The sequence below is a fragment of the Lipophrys pholis genome, assembly GCF_963383615.2.
Source record: "Lipophrys pholis genome assembly, chromosome: 16".
Taxonomy (NCBI): domain Eukaryota; kingdom Metazoa; phylum Chordata; class Actinopteri; order Blenniiformes; family Blenniidae; genus Lipophrys; species Lipophrys pholis.
Genome location: NC_137634.1, coordinates 16,578,839 through 16,601,787, shown reverse-complemented (window position 1 = coordinate 16,601,787; position 22,949 = coordinate 16,578,839). Strand labels below are relative to the sequence as shown.

The window sequence follows — 22,949 nt, the reverse complement described above, 5'->3', positions numbered from 1 at the left end:
TGAGGGTGTACTCACACTGCATTAACTCAAACTCCGGTGTGATTGCTCCGGCGGAGTATGAATTCTGCCATTTAAGCCTCGGCGGGCAGTGTTCTCGAGCACAGCCGTCCCGAGAAGGAGCGATGGCGTCCGAACTGACCAGTCACAGGACGATACATGCGTTAAGGGCAGGTGTATCATAAGAATTGGTGCCGCAGTTCACGACAGGGACTTCAAACAGCACAGTCTGATGACAGTTGGTCAAGATCATTGAAATGAGAGCGTGGAAACCGAGAAATTGTTATGGTGGAGACGTACGGGTCCATTCTAAAAGGGTTCACGCTGACTGAACTTGTTCCAAAGGCATAATATAGACTGAAATGTATTAAGAAAAATAGTCTGTGAACCTTGTAGCAGCCAGTGATGTAATAATGACCAGTAATGTCATCGAAAAACGCATTTACTATAATTGAGAGAGTAGCATATTTATGCTGAATGACTCAGTTAGATAATGCCATCCACTTCAACTCTTTTTGATAAGCTCACTGCACGAAAACGGCAATAAATTGTATTTATTTTCATGAAATGTTGATTTTATTTATGCGTTATTGCTTCATTACGTCTAAAATTGCAAATATGACCGATGCTACACCATCGATTGCTATAAACCTATTTGCGGCAGTGGTTCTCTATCAGTCAATGTTGCCATAAGCTTTTTGCCGTAGGGTTGCTGCAGACTTTGGCATACATGATATTTTGAACTCAACCTCATTTTATGGCTTTGAGGTAGTGCTGTAGGAACTGGTGCTCTGCTGTTCAGTTTTGATTTCCGCGTTAGGTTACGACAGTAATTTCTTCTAAACCAGTGCAACTTTGCAACGTTTGCAACAAAATTGCACTGCATATATTTTCTATTCATACACGTTGCATTGCAGCCTGCCGGCTGGATTACCACAGTACACTTTGTGTTTTGCATTGATAAAGGTAAACAACCCAGTGTAGTCCACGTCTTTTATAGACACCGTAGCCATCATCTTGTCATTTTCAGCGGCATCGCTATGATGTTTCAATGATTGTGCAAAGAAAATATGACAAGACAAATGACGGAGAAAACTCTGCAAATAAAACTTGGATTTTACTGCCAAAACAAAAAACAGGAGAGCCCAGTTGTTTACTGGCAATTCACATTTATTATCCTCCACTGATTAGACTCTGCTGATCACAACTGCACCCGGCAGCACACTGAGAACTCAGTGCCTCAGCTGCTGGTAAATCCACCCTATTGAGAGTGGATTCTCACTACATAAAACAATAGTTTCCTCTGCCGTGTGCTCATCAGACACAAAGGCTCTTCATCAGGTGGATGGATGTTAACAAAGTGTGATTTTTGAGTTGTTTGTGGACACAAATTTTATTTTATGCTGAATTGATGAGCTGGCAGACAAAAAAAACTGATGTTCTCTTTGAGGTTTGAAGATTGTTTTAGGTCAAACATATTGATATTGCTTTGGCTTTTCTTTTTTTTTTTAATAATTCCAGGATGTGGAATGAGTGCAGAAAAATGATTTTAGAATTAAGCTCTTCAAACAGATTTGTTTCCATTTGGCCATAGTATTGCTTAGTGATGTACTCTAAACTAGGGCAGCTGCACTCAGCTAGAATCTACTGATTTAGATCTGAAACATTTTACTCAAATGTCGGTGGAGCATCGACTTTACCTACCCCGGCCCTTTAAAAGTGCAAAACATCCCCAAACATGACGACGACAACGGAAACATTTTATACATACGGCTTCATCAACAGCCGGAACAAATGGTTGTTTTCTTCTTCTGTCTTCTCAAATAGTCAGTATTGTACTTTCACTGAACTATACTTTCACACTCTTCTTTCTTTGCTTTTGACACACACACACACACACACACACACACACACACACACACACACACACACACACACACACACACACACACACACACACACAGAAAAGATCTCAGTGTGAAATCTCTCTCTGGTCTCTCTCAGCTCCAGTCATGCATGTCCTGCTCCTCTATGCTAAAGTAAGCATGAGGACAGCCTACTGCTGGCTATGACAGCCACACACACACAATGTAGGAATGTACTCTACTAACTGACACACGCGCACACACACACACACAGACACACCAGTGATGCATGCTTTGAGCTACAGAACATTTACAGTATACTGTAATATTATAGATTTTTTTTTCTACTTCAAAACCTCCATGTTGTTCATCTCACAGTAGCTCCATCTTTAGTTTGATCCCCCAATTTGGTTCTGACTGAAACATCTCAGCAACGCCTGAAGCGATTAAGATGATTTAATCTGCACTACCTTGCTGGTACATAAGAATATTGTAAATCGTTCGAGATATAAGCAGAGCACTTTTGAATTGTATGGGTGTGATGTGGAAAATAATGTTGATAAATATTTTTCTATAGTTTGTTTGTTTTGTTTTTTCAGATGGCAATAAGCTTGAAATGTACGTTTTTACCTTCAGTCACTGAGAGACCAGCTGCATGTGTCACATCATCCGTGTCCACCGTTTCACCCCGCGGTGACCACAGAGCAATACGCACGTAAACAAATCAAATCAAAAGCAGCTTTTCTGAACACCCTGGAGCTGTAATGACCCTGCAGCCGCCACCTGCTCTACCAATGTGCACACATTAGCTCACATGTGTGTAAATTTATGTGTGTGTGTGTGTGTGTGTGTGTGTGTGTGTGTGTGTGTGTGTGTGTGTGTGTGTGTGTGTGTGTGTGTGTGTGTGTGTGTGTGTGTGTGTGTGTGTGTGTGTGTGAATACAGTGTATATATACAGTATCTGTACTCTGTGTAAACACCAATAACCTGTTACAAGAAGCCGTGCCAACATACTGTGCTGTAGATTGAGAGAGATCAGGGCTGTGTTGTATACATGAGGCTCGCCGGAGTGGGCTAAAGCACGTATGTGCTTTCAGTTTTATAAATACTGAGCACAGTAGTAATCAGTTAGTCTTCTTTCCTCGGGAGAATTATCTCAGAATTGATTAATAAGGTTTCTGAATTAAGAGCTGACATGATTTTCCATCAAAGGGTACGACGATGGAAAAGCAAGTCAATCTGCGAAATGTTTTGATAATCAATTATATTAAATCTTCTTACCACGTTAAAACGCTGGCTTTCATGTAAATGCAGCTTTGATCGTTGCTTATGAGCACAACATGCTTCGTTTTACTTTGATAGCTTAACAGATGAAGCAATAATGACTATAGTAACATGCAGCAGAGTTCTATAAATAACTTGTCTTTTAAAAAAAAAAAAAAAGTTGGTTTAAGTTACTCAATAATGCAGTGGTCAGCATGCTTGCTTCACAGCTAGAATGTAACTAGTTTGTTTCTACTGTTACTCCGGTTTCAAACCATAGTGTGTGTCCACGGTGTGTTAACTTGGACCAGTTCCAGCATCCAGTGGCTGAATTGGAAAGAGTCAGTAGAGAAGTAGAAAACAGGCATAAATAGATTTTTGATGAATTTATTTGACCTTTTTATTACTCATCTCTCTTAGTTAAAACCAAATAATTCACTGTCTTTTTGCTCGTTCTCTTATGCAGCTTTATCATCTTTTCCCAGGCGCGAGACGAATGCGTCAGGCTGTCAGGCGGCAGTGTTAGTTTGTCTTTCATCGCGTGTGCAGATCAGTGTTTAGTGTGTTACCTGCCACACTCAGCTGGAGGGAGTGAGTGAGGTCTCCTGGAGTTAGAGAGGACAGCTCGCAGCGGGGAGGCGCTCTGCAGGGCTCTGTTGCATGTCCTACTATTTATGTGTCTGCATGCTCACACACCTGAGGACTATGGCCGCCGTGTGTGTGTGTGTGTGTGTGTGTGTGTGTGTGTGTGTGTGTGTGTGTGTGTGTGTGTGTGTGTGTGTGTGTGTGTGTGTGTGTGTGTGTGTGTGTGTGTGTGTGTGTGTGTGTGTGTGTGTGTGTGTGTGCAGGAGTGTGGAAATGTGTGTTTTGTTGATTGTCGCACAGATATACAATATCTACGATCATTAATGCAACAGTCGCAGTAGATTTATTCAGTCGCCTGCTCTCGGTTCTCCTCGAAGCCTCACAAGACCATCTCACAACGAGCTGCAATCACTTGCATATTATTCTGATGAAGCGAAACAACGTACAGTTAATTAGAGCAGCTGTCTTTATGAGATCAGTAATCTCTGGTAATGACAATGCAATGAAGTGAAAATAAGGATCGCCACACAACCCTAATCCACACACACACGCAGAGAAAGCCCAGAACTCCACAACTAGTCGTCCTTTTGTTGATTCAACTTTGAGGTTGACTGAGGCTACGCTAATCAAGGCCACATGCGTCCCGAGTTTGACAGCCTCAACCTCAAACTTTAACTAGAATACTAAACAAGCTTTACAACAAGCATTAACATGCGTCCCAGGCATCTGGGCTTTATCTGGGTAGAGCAGAAGGGAGAGGCGTTTTCTACTGAAGATGAACCGGAGCACCATCATCCAAACCTCATCAGGGAGTCGGTCCAGGCGACACCAGCGCTCGGAAACATCTCTGAGACTTTACAAATAAAATATGTAACTAAGCCTCATGACAAAAGAAATTTAGTCTCTTATCTCTAAGTGTTCCTAGGGTGACACCTGAATCTTATTCTTTGCTTGCATCAACAGATTGCTCAGCCAGAACGATGCCAGCATAAAGACGTTCATTTGATTTTTAGGAGCGATCGTCAATTTTGTAGCCACTTGCAGGGGATTATTACTTGAACTTCCTTTTTTGTATCCGTATTACAGAGTTTCGCAGTATGTTTCAGTCATCTTTTTTGATCGGGGGTTGACACTTTCATGGTTTCGCTTCAAACTTCTTACTTTTAAACCTGATTTGGCTTCAACACTAGCTGTATTTCTCTAGAATGCCCAGGAAAAAAAAACTGGGAAAAGTACAACAGAGCAGAGGCACATTTAGCAACTTTTTAAACACGATGGGGGCTTTTTTTTTTCTCTAAACTGTCAAGCCACATTTTGAATCCTTATAATGCAAATTCATGACGTAGTCATTCCTTTAAAAGATGATGGAGACGAGTCATGTGAGTACAAAACACTACAAATGCAACCCCTGAAAATATTCATTGTTTCTTATTCAAATAATGTATATAAAATGTTCTTTTCTGTTCTGAACTCTCCTGTCACATTCACTTCAGCATCTTGGTTTCCATTGAATCAACCTGTTTTTTTTCCTTATTGCACAATTTTTCTCTCTCCATAAAATTTGCCGTCTGCTACTTTCTCACCCAAATTTCACCCAAAAAGAAGATGTTCCTCAGGCTCAGCGACACCAAATTGAACTTAAATTGAATAAATACGCTAAATCCCTAACCCGAGCCTGTCTTCTGTGTCTCCCTGCAGAGAAAACCCAGAAGGGAGCAAAGAGGAAGCAGAATGGAGTGAAGGATAAAGGGAAGGAGAGAAGAAAGAGTAGTCCTGAGAAGAAAAAGGAGAGATGGAAGTCAGAGAACGGCTCCCTGCTTAAAGAGCTAGGTACACTGTTTGTGTGTGGGCGGTTCAACGCCCTGCAGCGTTTGCAGCGTTTCCAAACTGATCAAATGCTCCTCATTGGCTGAACATATGCTCCTGTGTTCCTGAGAGCGGGCTGCATCTCACTTCTAGCCTCAACGCTTTGCTAATTAATCTCAGCTTTGATAAAGCAGTCTTTTTCATGAAAGCGAGCAGGAAACTTAAAGTTGCAAAAGATGAGAATCTGAAGTGCGGGTTGTTTTATTTCACCTTGATATTGGTATTTCTGAAGACGTGATCTTAAATGAAAATCGTTTGACAGTCTTACTTCTTTTCTACTGTGTAGTTCTTTTTCCCACAAACGTCATGCCTCCATCATTAGCTCTGTAAAAGGGTTTTGGATCAAGTGTCAGGTTTGATTGTAAAATCTTTAATAGAAGCTGACTGCCGCTCAGCCCAGCAGCTCGAAGCTGATGCACTTTGTTTGCTATTTGACAGCATAACACCACTCAAAGTGAAAGATTTGGAAGCATAGGGAGGGAGAGCGATACAACCGGACTAAATATTAAAACAATGTAATCCCTAGGTATTGCCGACATCCTCTCAGGTTTCCTGGGATGGATCGATTATATAGGCCCTGTTTACACGCTATCGAACTTTCATTGCATTTTGGCTATTTGTTTACATGAAAGTGGCATTTAGAGTCACGGAACAATGAAATACTCTGAGAGAGAAGCAGTCGTCGCTGCCACGCTGGAAAGATTATGCGGTCAAGTGTCGTCAGCTTTGATCGAAGTGATGAAAAACTCCAGTGCGACTTCATCTTCAGTGCAGTTCATTTGTCAAAGAGCCTGAACTGGTGAACCAGATGGCATCAGACACGGATCTTGGCCTAATTGTCTAAAAAGTCCGTCGCGGCATGAATCAAACATATGAAGATGCAGAAAGGATCCTTGCAGTTTTGTAGAAATTCACTTTAATAGAACTTTATCTAATACATTTTATAAGCTCCCTTCTTCTCCTTTTGTATCTACAGGGACAAAGTATTCAATGGAAACGTTTTTTCTTTTAATAATAAGGAACAGAAAAAAGCTTTTTTGGGTTTATTCTTTATAATTTCAACCTAAAAATATACATTTTTAAACATTTTAGTTCATACTTCCTGAATGTATAAATGACTAACAAATGAATAACATTATGATATTATTATCATTTACATTTTGGGGGAAATAAACCATAAATTGTCCCTCCAAAATTAAAGCGCCCCTCTATTTTCATTTGGATGGTATGCATTTGTTGATGTGAGACAATTTCAACATCGTCTCTTGACTTGCAAAATTTTAAATCATGGACTGTATGTTTCCTATAAAACAGTGCTTAAGGGATTTGAGGTATAAAAAAGTAGAAACAACGTATTTAAAGTTCTAATTTGTTATTGAGAAACAGAGAAAGTAAGAGAGCAGCTTCTGTCATTCTAAATCCTCATCACTAATGAGCAACAGGGAGAGCAACCCCAATGGAAAAAAGCGAGGGAGGCTTGTCTCTGCCAGTCCTCATCATTGTTGAGATAAGGACGGATGATAATAGCAGCCTGTCGTGTTAGAAGGTGATCCATCGTCACTAGCGATTATTACAGCCTCGTGCGCTCCTCAGAAGACGGATATCAAATGGAAATTGAGTCGACTGTTTATACATATGAAGATATTTGTTGGTCACCTCGACAATTTACCGCCGTTCAGCCGGCACCGTTGTCCACTGTGACTGAAAGTGGAGGAGCGGACAAAGGCTCGGCGTCTCCATGTAAGACAGCTGAGGGACGTTTGATGGACACACTGGAGATTATGGTGATTGAATCTGGAGCTTTTAAGTTGTCAGCACGAGACGAGCCACCTGCCCGACTATTGAGGTGCAAATTAACAATTCAATGCAGCCACATTCTCATAAAAGTCCCAGTGATACTCTACCTTGAAACAGAGCGTCCATCACCAAGCACCGAGAGAGGTTTAGGATTACTTTCCCCTCCGTGCTGAGGTTGCCGTGTTTGGTTTGGAGGAGGCTAAGAGTGATGTTTTCTTTGTTACTCGCTTTCTTAAGAAATCATTTCGGCTCATTGTGGGAATGCGTTGACTGATGTGTTGAGTCAAGGGTGCAACTCCGGCAGCCTCATTATGCAAGAAACCTTTGAGTTTGAATTGAATTTGTATCCATCTGTTCCTGTCCGTTCATTATCACGCCGCGTTTTGAAAGTTGGCACTCCCCGAACGTGTCTGCCGCGTCTGTAGAATCGTGTTTTCTGACATCCCGTAAACATCATCGGTAATTCTTTCCCGATGCAGCTGCTTCATGGGACAGTAGAGCCGTGACAGTTTGATGAGAGCCGGTGCTGTCGGTCGTGGCAGAACCGGAAAACGCTGTCAGGATCAAACACGATGCTTTGCGCCCTCCCTCTCCTTTCAGGTTGCATCTCTTGGATTTCTGTGGAATGTTTTACCCCAAAATTACATTAAAAATCCAACCGAAATGATTGATAGTATAAAAATCTAACAAATAGCTGTTTTATCTAGAAGCTCTGCGTGCGTCTCCTTCTTTCTACTGAATGCAGCCTCCATGGCCTCTTGCCATGATGACGGTCTTTTGTGACTATGTCTGGTCAAACTGGGGTTCTATTGATGTGCTCTGAGTTCTTCAGCAGGAATTGCGTGAATCAACTGAATAGGCCAGTGTGATGCTGTCGATGCCTGACTGAGATTGGCTCAACTTTGAACCTGTAGCCATCTTTGGATGTCACCAGCTCTGACCGCGCTTCTACTGACGCTTCAGGCCGTGCCTCCAGCGAGGTTCCCCATCCCAACCCTGCCGTGTGTCACACAGTTTGTCTTTCAATTTTGACTCGGATGTTTTGGGGATTCGGAAATTCGAAAAAAAGTCTTCAACACGGCATGTCACAAAGTCTGTAAATGGATAGTAATAGTGTTGCTGCAAAGACCTCAAGTGTGAAATGATAAAACTATCAAGCTGAAACTTAACAGCATATGCGATACAAATAATGGTTTTATGGGTCAAGTTAGGCTTGGTGGTATGTTTGTGTGGGGGAGTGAGTTGTCCAGGCATATTTCCAGGCATCCTGAAAAAAAAAAAAAGAAAAAGAAAAGCTCTTTGCTGTAAATATCTGTTACGTGTACCAAGTAGGTGGATTTTTGGTCTTACATAAGTCTTGTTTTTATGTATCCAAACCTAATATGTTCAAAGTATTCCGGCATTCACTGAAATGCTGTGCGCCGCACAGACGATGACTGTACATGATGAGTATATGCGAGCATAATTGAAAATGAGCTTTGATGACTAATTGCTCCCGGTCTTGTCATTCGCTTCTGAGTTTTCCCAATGTGCATAAAAGCAGCAGATCCACAAAAGATCGACCGAGAAAAGCTGCACCGACGCACCGCACACGACACACAAAGTGCATTAAGAATGCATAGACGGGAAGCCGCGGCGCATTGACTGCAGCACTGAAGCAACACGTAGGATGCGGAGAGCTCGGTTGGTTTCTGTGATCTCGGGAAATGAACATGACAGAAAGTTGCTGAAAGCTGTGAAAACCGGCCAACAAAGACTTCACGCTGCCATCAAAGGACGACACCTGAAGCTGCCGGGCTGATAACGGAATGGGCTCTGACTTTGCAGGGATTAAAGCGTTTTGGCAGGAATTATATACAGCTAAGCTTAACCTCACACCACTGTCAACGTTTCTGTTACGTAAAATCCACATATACGGTCACAAAGATTCTGTTTTCACCCGTCAAAGTTTGGAGTCTTTGCTTTCTGTGGTAGCTGCAGGCTTGAATTTTGAGGAACGTGTGTGTGTGTGCGTGTGCGTGTGCGTGTGCGTGTGCGTGTGCGTGCTCTTTACCTGTACTGGACTTGTACGGTATTTTACCAAATTTAACTCAGCAGCTTCATGAGATTTGAAACGGGTTCAGTTGCCTCATCTTGCCTCAAGAGGCTTTTCCACTTCTTCTTCGCAACTAGGTTTCATTTATTTATTTTTTGGGGTGTTTTGGCCCTCATACACATTGCAAAGTGCATTCCATTGAAGTATCTGTCCATTTTCTATACTTGCTCCATTCTTCAGAGCAGTATTTTCCTACTGAGATCCAAGAGAGCAATAGATTTGTTTTAAAGGTCTGATTCCAGCTGAAGTGATTCAAATAAAATATGTGAATCAGACTTAAACATCCTGCTTTGGAGTGCCCCAAGCAGTTGAAGAATTTCACAGCTGACTTTTAACCAAACTTGCTCACAGGTGACACTTTTTAAATGTATATTGAAGATGCGTTCAGAAAAGGAAAGGGACCGTCTTACTCTGTTTTCTACACTGCAGCGTCATTTCCACCCAAATTCAAGTGTTTTAGAAGATGGTTGGATGGATAAATGTCACTTCGATCCAATATTCAAACTATTCCCAATTTACTTGCTACATACAAATACTAACTTTACAGTTGCTTCATGAAAGTGAAGCCAAAAGATCGTTAGCCCTCTGGTAGCTGGGTCATGAGAGAACATAAAGTTTTCAAAGATGGTTTCAGTCATTTTGTTTTTTAGATCTTGTATTCTTTATTGCAAATGCAGAAAACAGATAATGTCTTGATTCTCCACTGACACAAGTGAAGTAGTTCACTCATGGTTGATTTTGATAGAATAGAATAGAATAGAATAGAATAGAATAGAATAGAATAGAATAGAATAGAGGTAAAAACAGTGTTGTGTCAACCAATGCAGCGGTTGGGTTTGGTCAAGCGCAGCGAGAACATGCAAACCCAGAAACCAGGGACACGAGAAGTTAAGAGGCCCCATCTTTTTTTCTTTTTTCTTTTTTTTAATCCAGCTTTTGTCTAAAGTCGAGTCGGCTTAGAACTTTATTCTACTATCAACCAAATCTATCATGTCAAGTTGTTCTCCAGCGGAGATCTTGTGAGTCTTTCTTATTCCCACACGTGGCGATGGTCTGCAGTGACGCAGCAGGTCTCTCATTTCCCTATTTAACCGGGGCTGAGCATCCCAGAGCGAACATTGTTTTCCTGTGGAAGTGAACATGATCGATGCACAGGCCGATGATAACACGGGGCAGGGGAGCAGTTTGGCTGCGCCTCACTTGCTTCCTGTTCTGATTGTATCTCTCTTACCTTTTTTTTTTATTTCTTCTTTTTTTTTTTTTTTATGTCTCCTTTTTCTCATCATGTGCTTATGTTTTTTGGTTTTATTTTTGACAGTTAATCTGTCTCTTTTCTCTGTGTGTCTGGCTCTGTGTTATGAAACTCTTCCCGTTTATCTTCCCTCTTCTCTTTTCTTTCCACCTGAACGCCGTGGGATAAAGACTGCCGCTTGATGTTGAATACATGCTGGGGAAATCATCACTCAAACTGTGTTTCCATGACAAACAGGTCCTTTTGTGTATCTGCTATGCTGCTATTTCGTGCAACGGTATCATTTGTCTGCATTTCTGTGTCCGTGTGTGCACTCTGTTGTCGGCGTTTTCATGCATTTATATGTATATCTTTCCCTGTCTCAGCGTGTCGTCTCTATGTTTGTCTTTGCATGCCGCATGTGTTCATATCTCACTGTCTCAGTGTGTGTGTGTGTGTGTGTGTGTGTGTGTGTGTGTGTGTGTGTGTGTGTGTGTGTGTGTGTGTGTGTGTGTGTGTGTGTGTGTGTGTGTGTGTGTGTGTGTGTGTGTGTGTGTGTGTGTGTGTGTGTGTGTGTGTGTGTGTGTGTGTGTGTGTGTGTGTGTGTGTCAGACCATCTGTTCTCTGTCGGGTACGGTCCTGACTGTCAGGGCTTCGTCTTTCTCTCCGTGCTTTGGGATCAAGAAGACAGACAAGTATCATAACTCCTGCTCAGTTTTGCTCTCTTCTATCCATAGCATTTATTAGCACGAGGCCTTATGTTTGATATGATAGGAGACTATTTGGGATCTTTTCAAGCGTCACCCTCGTGTTACAACTATCATAATATTATCCGCAGGTTTGAGACAGTACAATAGGTCGCTGGGTGTCAAAGTGATTTTAGTTTAGTGATCACACACAACCAAGTTCGAACTATAGTGGGAAGAGCAGTAAGATTATATTATATAGTCTTTAAATAATGACAACTCTAAAAAGAATACATTAAATAAGAGTTTTATGTTCCGAAGCCTTGCATTTAGAATTTTTTTAAATTGACATTCATCTAATTTTCAGCAATTTCTCCCAGTGCAAAATATATCCCAATCTGCTGCTCATTTTTTCTCTTTTAGGCTCCGTTTACACAACAATATTTTTAAGTGAAAACAAACAACAACAAAAAACGCTATTGGTCATGTGCACCACAGCTGTAATAAATAGTTCTTCTGCACATGCTCAGTAGACGGACAATAACAACAATGGTGGCCACCAGAGTGACATGAATCCCAGTCCATGTTCTCCCGGGACTTGGGAGTTTTATAGTTGAGAGTCATTCGTAAAAGCAATCCAACTTTGTCGTCTATCCATGTCGCCATTGTTAATATTTATAGCGTATTGTTCTCTGTGTGCATGTGTGTGTGGTTTCATTACAAAAACTAACAACAGCACCCATTAGTGGCCCTAAATAAAAACTACATCATTTTCAGCATTTCTGCTATGTCTGTGTAGATGGACACCCTTTTCTAAATGTTGCTGTGTTAACGCGAAACTCTTCTGAAATGAAAAACCATGTGTTTGATACGTCGTGTAAATATTGTCGTATCCAAGACTGCAACCCACTTTGTGCTCTATTTGGCAAAAAAAAATAAAATGCTGTTATGTGTTTCAAGGAACAGGATTTCTCCGGCCTTCACCGTGCATCTTTTCAGAAATTCATGACAGGGTTCAGTATACTGTAGCGTTAATGCTAATTCCACTTTTCTAACAGTATGGTAAGTCGCTACAGCATCGCTGATCACGTACCGTGGGTTTCGGGGTTTTGTTGTGTCCACTAATCTGTCTAAAAGAGTGTGATCAGCAATTACAAACATCAGCTACTTTCATTGAAAAATGTCATTTTTACACTTTGCAAGATCGTCCAGCGGGAAGACATGGAACTTCTGTTTTGGCCCTTGAGCCATATGTTTGAGACCTCTGTTAGATAGTTTCTAAAACACATGACAGAACAAACTGGTAAGCAATTGAAAGCTTTTCAGTTTAGGTAAATTTGCTCGCCATCTGGCACCCAACAATTTGTATGCACTAGTTATTTTGGTTTCCATTTACATTGATGCTCTCAGAGTGGAACTACTGACGTTATAATCATATGAATTATACCTCCTTAGTCTTAAATGGACAGTAAATGCCCCTAAAATGTATATATTTTTTAAAAACTTGCTTTAAAAGTTTATCTATAGACCATTTTTTAAATCAATTCAGTGAAATTATACTGTTTTTCCTCAGACACAGCCTGCGGTTGCACTTTCTCATCGTCTGATAGCTTTCAAGCCCCAACTTGTCAGCGCAGTCAACACTAATCACAGTCACATGCTCTTGATTATTGCAATGTCGTTAGCGTGCAAAGCACACCGCTTCGACAGTTTATGAATAAACAAGGCATCTCAAGTTTTAGGTTTTTTTATTTATTTATTTTTTGTGATCTTTTTTCAGCTTCCATTTTTTTTCCTCCCATCTGTGGATAAAGCAATTAAATGCAAACATTCCCCACGAGACTGTGAGCTTATCAGGTCTCTCCAAGTTGGCAATTTGTCTAAACGGTGGGGGAATGTGTGCCCAGTCCAAACTTCTCTCAGGACAACGAACATGACAAATGTTGTGCCTTTTGTACTTCTGTCCTGTTTCACATCGAACATACTTTAAGCAGCCTTTTCGATCTAACATGGTTTACAGGGCGGCTGTGATGGAAGCTGTCCAGTATTAAAAAGGATATTGCTCTGACAGTGACGATGGAGTTTTGGCTTTGACACATTGAGACAACACAGTCACCATTAGGTCAAACTATAATTAATAAAAGGGCGATATAATCCACCAAATCTTCCCTTTTTAGTGGATACCTGTTAATACTAAGCCTTGACCAGTAATAAAAGTTAACATTTGTAGGAAGTAGTTGCCATTGTGCAGCCATATAAATTCACTATTTAAGAGTTAAATGTTATTTTTAACACATGGCAGGTTCATTTATTTCTAGTCCTGTCAAATACTTCGCTGCACCCGCGATCACTGTGTCCTCTCCTGTCATTCCCCTGCTTGATTTGTCTGTTTAGTTTGCCATTTTCTTTTCTTGCGGCTCCACTCCTCGTCGCTCCTTCAATGCTCCAGTAAATCTAGTGATCGCTCGGTTTCGCCTCCCGGACCTCCTCTCTGTTTCCGTGTTTCTATCTCTGTCTCTCTCGTGGAGTTTCCAGGGAGACGGCTGGCATCCGAGAACAATCGTCAGACTGTAGTGAGAGCTTTAGACGCTTTAGACCAAGCACTCCTCTCTCTCTCTCTCTCTCTCTCCCTCTCTCCCTCATGTACAGGCCCTGCTCTTGGCCCTGTCCTGCTGCTCGTGTATTCCTTGCACTGAAATAGCAGCGCTGGCTAGCGATTTGTTGCTCACAGCTACAACATCAGCTGTTCTGCAAAAGTCCGGTGGCTTTCTGTAGCTATGAGACACGCGGCTCTATCCCAACTAGTGCTCGCGTGGAGCACAAAACCCCTTTTTGGAGGTTTTTAATGCATCCACAGCTTTGGGTTTGTCGCATTAGCTCGCTCTGGCACTGCCACTGAAATATGTTCGCAGCAGTCAAGCCAATAGGAGGAGTCGGCGTGGTCATATGGTTTAAAAGACACAGCAACATCAGTCAGCATCCACCACAAGACATCATTTAATTTATCACTGTATAATGAACATAATGAACAAAATATAATAAGTATATAGTGATAATTAACGCATTTGTTGTGCCACCATCCAAAGTCTTAACAACCCGAATGGCCAGTATGAAGACCATAAATAGGACAGCTCTACAGCTGTGTGCTAATACTGGTCAAATTTAAAGTGCCGTTTCAAAAGCAGTTAACTGGACCCGACAGCAGCCTGCAGAGTGGCATGTTTCAGTTTCCTCACCAACCTTCCTCCCTCTGAACTCTGCTCTTATCTTTTCCTGTATCACTCCTCCCTGTCTTCTTCACACTTCTTCGGTGTCTCTTTTTTTTTTTTCTCCCTCTGTCACCTATTCTCTCCCTCAGAGCTCTCCTGATTCCTGCAGAGACATGCTGCGTCATGGAAACAACCCACTCGGTGTGTGTGCTTCTGAGGTGTGTGTGTGTGTGTGTGTGCAGGATAGCTGGGTGTGAAAAGGCACCCTAACAGCACCTCCTGCTGTCCTGCTTGGTGGATCATTATAGGCATCAAGGCCTTACTAGGAAATGAAGAAAATAAGTGAAAAAGCACAGAACTCTGCACACTTATCTGTTATTTATCATGAAGTAATGACATTCTTTGCATTCCAAATTATATTTATGTTGCACTGTGGGTTTTGAAGAAGATTTTGTTCCTGATCTTATGACAGTGTTCATATTCAGAGATTAACTGCTGTTCTTTGCTCAATAAAAACATAACATTTTAGTGGGGATTTTTGGGGAGGGGGGGGTTTTCCCCCATGCACCAGATGATTAACCTCCCTACAAAGACCAAAAGGTCACAAAGGGAATTGTACCAGTTTATGTGTAACACTTTTCTGTTTCCTTTTTCTGACCCACGGAGAAATGTCTGAAAATACTGTATCACATATGGTGGAGTTGACCGCCTCTGTTTGTGATCACAGCAGGAAGCAAGTGCAGCTACTCAAGCACGAGTTTGCACTACAGTAAGCTATGGAAGCTGCTTCGCCAGGTGTCCTTGCTGACCACTGCTGGGACAGACTATATCTCTGTGTAGGACTGCACTTTGCTCGCTGTGCTTTGGTTGTTGCGATTCCAGCTGTGACTCATTGGTTTTTAACACTGCGTGCAGTGGCGGTGCGTGAGTAGCGATAGCCGTGCTGGCGAGGCAGTGCACTGATGCCTCCGCTCCTACGGTGTGTCGGTAACACATCTGTCATATAAGCTCAGCGGGCTGAAATAGTGGTGCAGCAGGAAACATCCATAGCACCTTGGAGTGAACCACAACAGCAGCCAAAGTCTGATCAACAACCACATCCAGCCTGAGTTTCACAGCCAGGCGGAGCAGCTGCATCTGTGCTCGCGATCAGTGCAATGCTGCCAAAGATCTGCCTTCAGAATAAATGATGAGCACTAAATACATCACGTTAAGTGCAAGCCATCTCTCTTTTCTGCAGTATCTTCAGAGCTCATGACTAGCAAAATGATATAAGTCTGGGGAAACTACAGGACAGCTGTTCTTGTTTACCAGAAGGAAATGTAAAGAATAAGGTAAAGCAAAACAAAGTCATCCAGGGAGAGAGCAGCTTTTCAGAGGCTTGGATTTTCTTGCATTTGAGATTATACAAGCTCGTAGGGTTTTTGTTGTTGTTTTGCCAACTGAATGCTGAAATGTATGTAGTACTTCTGTAATACTACAAGAAATAGCTTGTTTTTGTTCACCCACACACTCGGTACAGATGTTCCTGTACACTTTTTCAGCCACTTGGTTTGTGTCTCCATGTTCACTGATCCTGCTTGCATCTTTCACCCTGCTACGATGTGTTGGACTATCTCTGGGGACTCTTCCCTGCTATAGTAGACCTTCACCTCTCTGGCTCGTGTGTTTGATACCTGTTCTTGTGCGGCCATGATTAGTGCCTCCGTGTTTTCTGTCAGTCCAGCATTTTCTCGCCATCGGTAGGCCTTCTTGATATCATCCACTTCCTCTATCTGCCGGTAGTACATGCCATGTAGGGGCTTGTCTCTCCATGTTACCTGCTTTTCCTCATCCTCATCAGGTTTCAGGCATTCGCTTAGAAGCTCATCCTTTGGGGCGGTCTTCCTGATGTAGTCTTGGATTGTAGGCGTTTCATCTTGGACAGTGGCTCAGAAGCTCACTAATCCTCAGGCTGCCTCTTTTTACTCAGTGTTTCGCCCCAGGATGCTGGACTTGGGGTGAAACTCTACATGTATGGTGAAGAGCGTTCTTGTTTTGATGTCTGCAGCTTCTATCTCCTCCTTTGGCCAGCTTATGATCCAAGCTGGGAACCTGAAGACTGGTACATGTTGATGGTTTGGACCTTGTTCTCGCCATTCAACTGACTTCTGAGAACTTGCCTTGTTCTCTGGGGGTATTTGATTGTGGTTGAGATCCTTGCGGCCCCCTCATGGTTCCCATTAGCCTGTGGGATCCAAAGATACTTGTATTTATCTTGAATATCCTCAATGTTGCTTTCTGGTAGGTCAACCTCTGGTTACCAGAAGTTTCACTATGATCATTGTTTTCCATACCAATGCCCTCTTACAACAATATACTGTATATTTTACAATGTAAAGGTGGAAGGAGTGAAATATTGGTACCCTCAGTTCTCCTTGAGCCTCGCCGTACTCACTACATTTTATGTTTGAGTTTGTTTCTGAGTCCAACATGCCTCAGACAGACGCACACGTCTTATAGCCCACAGTGATCGAAAAGGAGCCACGAATTGCTCGAAATTATACAGAGCCACGTGCAAACACTTAAAAGCAGGCAGCATTGTCTGCAGACACACACACAGACACACACACACACACACACACGCGCGCGCGCTTGTAACAAACATGCCGACGTTCCTGAGTTGTGACTCTACTGTACACACACCACACTGTGGAGAAAGCACTGCTGGAACCAGGAGACAGGATTTCTATATTTATTTGTAATCGAGCCGCAGAAACTGCATGTTTGAGTTTAGAGTACACCACTGTGTGCTATAAATGTCATTATGTCAAGGTTTTTTGGGGGGGTGGTGGGGTTTCCACTTATTTTCTTTTAAAATCACAATCGATCCAAAGCACAATAGACAAACTGTGGAGGTGTTATATGAAAGACAAATATCAGTTTGGAAATGTTGCATTATAATTTCCTGCATATTTATTTCAAAATGTTGCTGTAATTAACGTAAACAAACAAGAGTACCACAGACGTAGCCTCCACTTGCCTTGAAATGTTGCGGTCTGCCAGCTCACACTGAGGAATCTGTTAAATTGCTTCAGGGTGCAAAGCTGTACGCCGTCGCCGTTTAGATGGTGAACGCTCTCTTTAAGTTTGTGCACACAGGTTCTGTCTCGCAGCCAAATCTGTGTGATTTGGAAAAAGTGTCATTGAAAGTGATTGTTTTTTCTTGATGCTGCACCACTTTGAATGTGCACTTCAAGCTCAAATCCTTCTAGTATTTATTTGTCACCAACAAAAAAAGGACTTCACTTGAAGGTAACCTTGCAGGAATGGTTTAAGAATTAGTTAGAAAAAGTCTTCTGCAACCTTGGGGTGTTTGGTCTTTTCATGTCTTTTTCTGCACCACCTGTCCTTTTTATTTTGTTTGTTTTTAATGCGACAAAGAAAGCAGCATCTCTGAGATTTCTGCTCTGTTTTTGTCTCTACTCCCTTCATTCCCCAAACATTCCCATCACCTCTGTCTACTCCTCCTCTCACGTATGCCCCTTTCCCCTTCCCTTAGGTTTGTCGAAGTCCTTCCCATTGGACAACTCCTTGTTTGACAGCTGGCTGGCACAGTCGGTGCAGATCACTGCAGACGACATGCTGAGTCAGTGGGCTCTGGGTGCACAGCATCGGGATAAGAGCGGAAGTCTACTCTCTGACCAGGTAGGATTTCACACAGCAGGAAGCCAGGAAGTCCAACTCTAATACCTGTTACTGTAGCTGTATCTTCAACTTGGAGGTGGATTTGGTGAGCCGAACGATTCAAAGGCAACATGCAAGCAGAGACCTGATTTCAGTGAAGACAGAGAACAGCTGAGAACAGTTACATAAGAAGGAGGATTACATCAATCAACACGCATGACATCATTGAAACTGCTGAAATCAGCACTCGTGTCAACAGTCCATCACCTCCGCAACTGAATCCCAATCCATTTCATCAGAGGACAAAACTGGTGCCAAGACGAGACCCGTCTGAGACAAACAGTCAAAGTTGCATGAATCAATAAGTTCCTTATAGAGTAATGAGGCTGCCAGAAGATGAAAAAACAACAACAACAGTGTCTGAAAAACCTGGAGTATGTATCACTAGCTCACTCTGCATTACACCGGTCCTTATTCAAAAATATATTTATAAAAAAGACTCAACTTACTATTTAAAAGAGAAGCACACACAGAAGCCAGTTAAATAAAACGTGTAGTTAAACCAATAGATCCGTCTTACATTTCAAAAAGATGTACAGCCCCGCAGGTTTGGGGCTAACAGCTACAGACAGATCCTATTTTTGTGATAATTAAAGAAGATTCAAGGTAAAAGTCTGGCTTTTCAACCAAGTTGTTTTCTGTTAATAAGCCACACCCACAATGGTTGTTACAAACTGTGACAAGTTTCAGTTTTCTTTTCTCTGTGTCCCAATAGTTTTGTCGGAAGCTGTAAAAATGCTTGTTTTTTTTAATCATATGCACTTTATTATTCTGACTCTGTGATGAGAGCCTGTGAGTGATTCTGAGTGATTGGTTCTGTTTATTGGTGCAACAGAGTGTAAATGTGAGTTTGTGCTAAAGAACAGAAAACAGGAACATGTTCACTTTTCATTTAAACAGCCCTGTTATATATACGGGACAAATACAGATGTTTTTGAGATAGGAGCTCTCAGTGGGCTTTACATGATCAGTCACATTCACACTTCATTCAAACTAATGGTAACAGCTGCCATGCAAGGTGCTCTCACAAGAGTGCAGCTGCTGAGCAACACTGAACGCAAAGTTGTGTATTCAGTGTTTTGCCCAAGGACACTTTGACACACGGCCAGGATGAGATGGGGGATTGAGCCGCTAACCCGCTAAATTGGAAGATGACCCACTTTAGTACCTGAGCCACCATCACCACCTCCCCACCCCCGTAGCTGATGTGTTTCCAAAATTGAAACAAAAATCAACAGGAACATCTTGTAAAGAAACAACGCTGCGTCGTTTGTTTCTAGTTTTTTTTCTTTTTCCTCCCGCTCAACAACAAAATGTGCCATTACTGGTTCACATCGTCCTCTGGTAAGCTGTTGGGATTGTGGGTAGCTGCTGGTGGGTGGAAGTCTTTGTTCCAAATTATTATTTGCAAGAAAGTGAAAAAGAAATCCCTGAAACGGGCTAATTAATTGTTCCATTGATCAACACGCCAGAGTACTTTGTGTCAAACTCACTGCACTTTTCCAAATAGACAAGCCGAGCTCTGTTCTCTTACTTTCTATTTATTTATCTTTTTGTAATTGACTTTGCTTCTTATCACTTCTCACTTCTTCTTTTTTTTTTCTCCTGCTTTGATGCAGCTCCTGCAAGGCGAAGAGAGTCTGCTCAACCTCATGATGGAGAACTCCATGCAGTCCACCTGGAAGACTCCACAGCTGGGCCGCAAACCGCGGGGAGGCAGCAAACCCCGGGTTCGTGGGGCACCCACGCCGCCCGCTCAGCCTCAGACGCTCCTGTCTGCAGCTGCGGCGTCCGCCACCAGCAGCCCGTCCACGGCAAAGAGCCTTTGGGCCAGCGTGGCAGAGGAGAAGTCCAGCTGCGCAGGCCGCAGAGGGGAAAGGTCCAGGAGTTCCTCAAAGAATGGCCACCACCACCTCCACCACCACCAGACCAGGAGCACCGACTTCCACAGGGAACCGCCGCCGCAGCCGCCCATCTCTAAAATGGATTCCTGTCACATCTCCGAGGACCACGGCTCGTGGGACGTCCTCCACACGGGAAATGGCGTGGGATCTGGTTTCACAGCAAGCATGTCTCCGCTTCCAGCGTCCAGCCCGGGGCTCACGGTGCCCGGGACGCCGCGCCTCCGTCTGTCCCGCCAGAGTAAGTCCAGAGGGAGGGGCGCGGGTGGAGGCGTAGCCGGGCTGGAGTCCGTGGACCTGCCACTTGTGGGAAAGGACACGTCCATGTTAGACAGCGCTGAGACTGACGGGTACTTCTCCGACGGCGAGCAGAGCGATTCGGAGACGCGCCCCGGAGGACGCAAACTCCGCCTGCCACAATTGCATTCTGGGAATGAGGACCTGCTTAGGAGGAGTGTGCTGGCATCCTAATAAAACTGAGACTCAAATGGACAAATACACACATACAGTTTTCCAAGCATCGTCCTGCTGGCTAATTGTTTTTCCATCTGTGCCCAGTCTGTAAAACATGGCTGGATGGCTCTCTTCAACCAAATCCCCGTCATATCTGTCAGAGGAAACTCTCTTCAGCTCCTAACCTGCTTTGTTTTCGGGGGGAATTTGAATGTAGCCGTTTGCCTAACTGTACCGTTAAAGCTTCTCCACTGGACCGCAGTTTGTTGTGAGCTTTCCGTAAGATGCGAAACATTCACTAAATAGGAAACAATCGTTGCTTTTATTGTTTGTTTTGTATATTTTCAGTTTGGTTTTGTTTCTGGGGGTTGAAGTACCCGGTTCTGGCCTCATGTCTGTGGTATATGCCAGACTTGGGAACAAACACTTTGGGGCATTATTATTATTATTAATATTATTATTATTATTATTATTCAAGCTGTTTTCAGGGTATGCTTCACTCGTGGTCATTTAAGGCCTGAGATGCATCCAATGAGTTCTTGTTTTCTCGATTATGTTCAGTGCAAAGACAATTTCACACCAGAGCTGGTCTGAATATGTACAGACGGTGACATAGGACAAAACGTATTCAGCATTGAAAAGCACAACTGATTTAGTCATAAGAGCTGTAACGTAAGCACTTGTGTGTGGTATAATAGATGTTCATTCAGGGTTGGGGTCAATTCACCTCCCGTTGGCCCCATTGCAAACTGTACACTGAAGCCTTTCAATGTCCAATTAACTTTGAATTTTTCAAAAACCTCCAGCATTTCCCACTATTTGAATAGCAAACAGTTTGACCCCAACCCTGGTTCCCAATCCGATTGTCACACTGAGACACAAACACAAACATACTGATACATAAACTACTATTAAAAAAAAAAATCCCTTTTCTTACATCACAGCCATTGTAGAATAATTTGCTTTCAAATTCTTCCAAATTCCAATTTTTGGTTTGTTTGTTTGTTTGTTTGTTTGTTTATTTGTTTATTTTGCCCAAATCCTTAGAGAAGAATCATTGTAGAAACTCTGTGCCTTCTGTCGCTTGCCCTGTGGCCCTGCCTAAACCTTAACCCCCACAGACCCTGTCAATCAACCAAACAATCAATGAGTGGATCAATCAGTCGTTTGTCAATCGGATTTGTAACAATCAAACCATGAGGAAATCCTGCTGGGCTGGTTACCCAGTGTAGCCGGCGTTGGGCTCCTTGTCACCTTAACAATTGTTTTAGTGCCTGAAACAAGGATGGAAATGCAGCGTTTGCCATTTATCAGAAAAGTATCTGCAGCCATTAGCAAAGCAGAGCCACTCCGTACTATCAGTGCAAAGCGCTGCTTACTGTTCTGTGCCCCCGCCCACCACCACCACCACCATCCCCCATCCCCCCGCCCGTCAACGTCACCACTGCACTGCAGAGCCGCCCACCAACAGAGTTTGGCCAGGTTACACTTTGAGAGAGAATAAAGCCATTATTTCAATGTTATGTGGGGAGAAAAAGTATTGAGTTCACAACTTAAAAGGTCCACAAGACCTAAACATAAAGGCAGGAATTTTAGGAATGACACTTCAAAACAACCTTTAGTTCTACAAGCCTTCACAATTGGGAAAAAGTGAAGTATATCATGTTACTTTTAGACATGTGTTTATGTCCTTCTGCTACAAATGTCCAATTAAATCTTCAGTCTTTTTCTAGATTTTGTGCGCTCGATTAATTTAAGAGTGTACAAATATATTTTGCGTTATTTCAAAGGCTACAAGTCAAAATCTACCTTAAGTGTCTACATAATGTATTTTCAACATTTAGTAAAAACAGCATGGGCACTTTTTGCTGCTATTCACAGACTTTTGCATTCAAGCTTTCTAAAAGATTAACATAATTACCATATTTTTTAAAGTAATTTGCCAGAGGGGGTACATCAGCGTACCGGTTAGGGCTAATATGAGGACTTCCTGTACCCACATTCTAACACTGCAGTTTTATAAGAAAAAAAGAAAAAAAAAGTAGTTTTATATCATTGATCAATTTATTCCTGCTGTCTTTTTCAAACGTCTCTCCCTTTTTTCAGGTTAATCTTAGAGGCTACCCGTGTATAATAGAGAATTCAGTCATACTTCAGAGGATCTACGTGTGTCTATGCAGTTAATAATAATGGCGAGGTGAGGTACGAGCACTGTTTCACCCAGCAAAGCACTGAGCAGGTTTCCGGCACCAGCACGGCTGAGGATCAGGTCTGAC

At 42.6% G+C, this 22,949-nt stretch overlaps 1 protein-coding gene across 2 annotated transcripts in view; it reads left to right on the top strand.

The window, feature by feature from the left end:
• jade2 (jade family PHD finger 2) overlaps positions 1–20,991 on the top strand; it is a 182,979-nt gene extending 161,988 nt beyond the window's left edge. The window contains exons 12-14 of one of the 2 annotated variants that reach the window (XM_080483927.1): positions 5,408–5,539; positions 18,135–18,280; positions 19,939–20,991. In XM_080483927.1, the coding sequence (XP_080340053.1) occupies positions 5,408–5,539; positions 18,135–18,280; positions 19,939–20,691 (1,031 nt within the window). In that variant the 3' untranslated portion in view covers positions 20,692–20,991. The remainder of the gene's footprint in view (positions 1–5,407; positions 5,540–18,134; positions 18,281–19,938) is intronic. The other variant, XM_080483928.1, reaches the window with a different exon arrangement.
• The last annotated feature ends 1,958 nt before the right edge of the window (positions 20,992–22,949 follow it).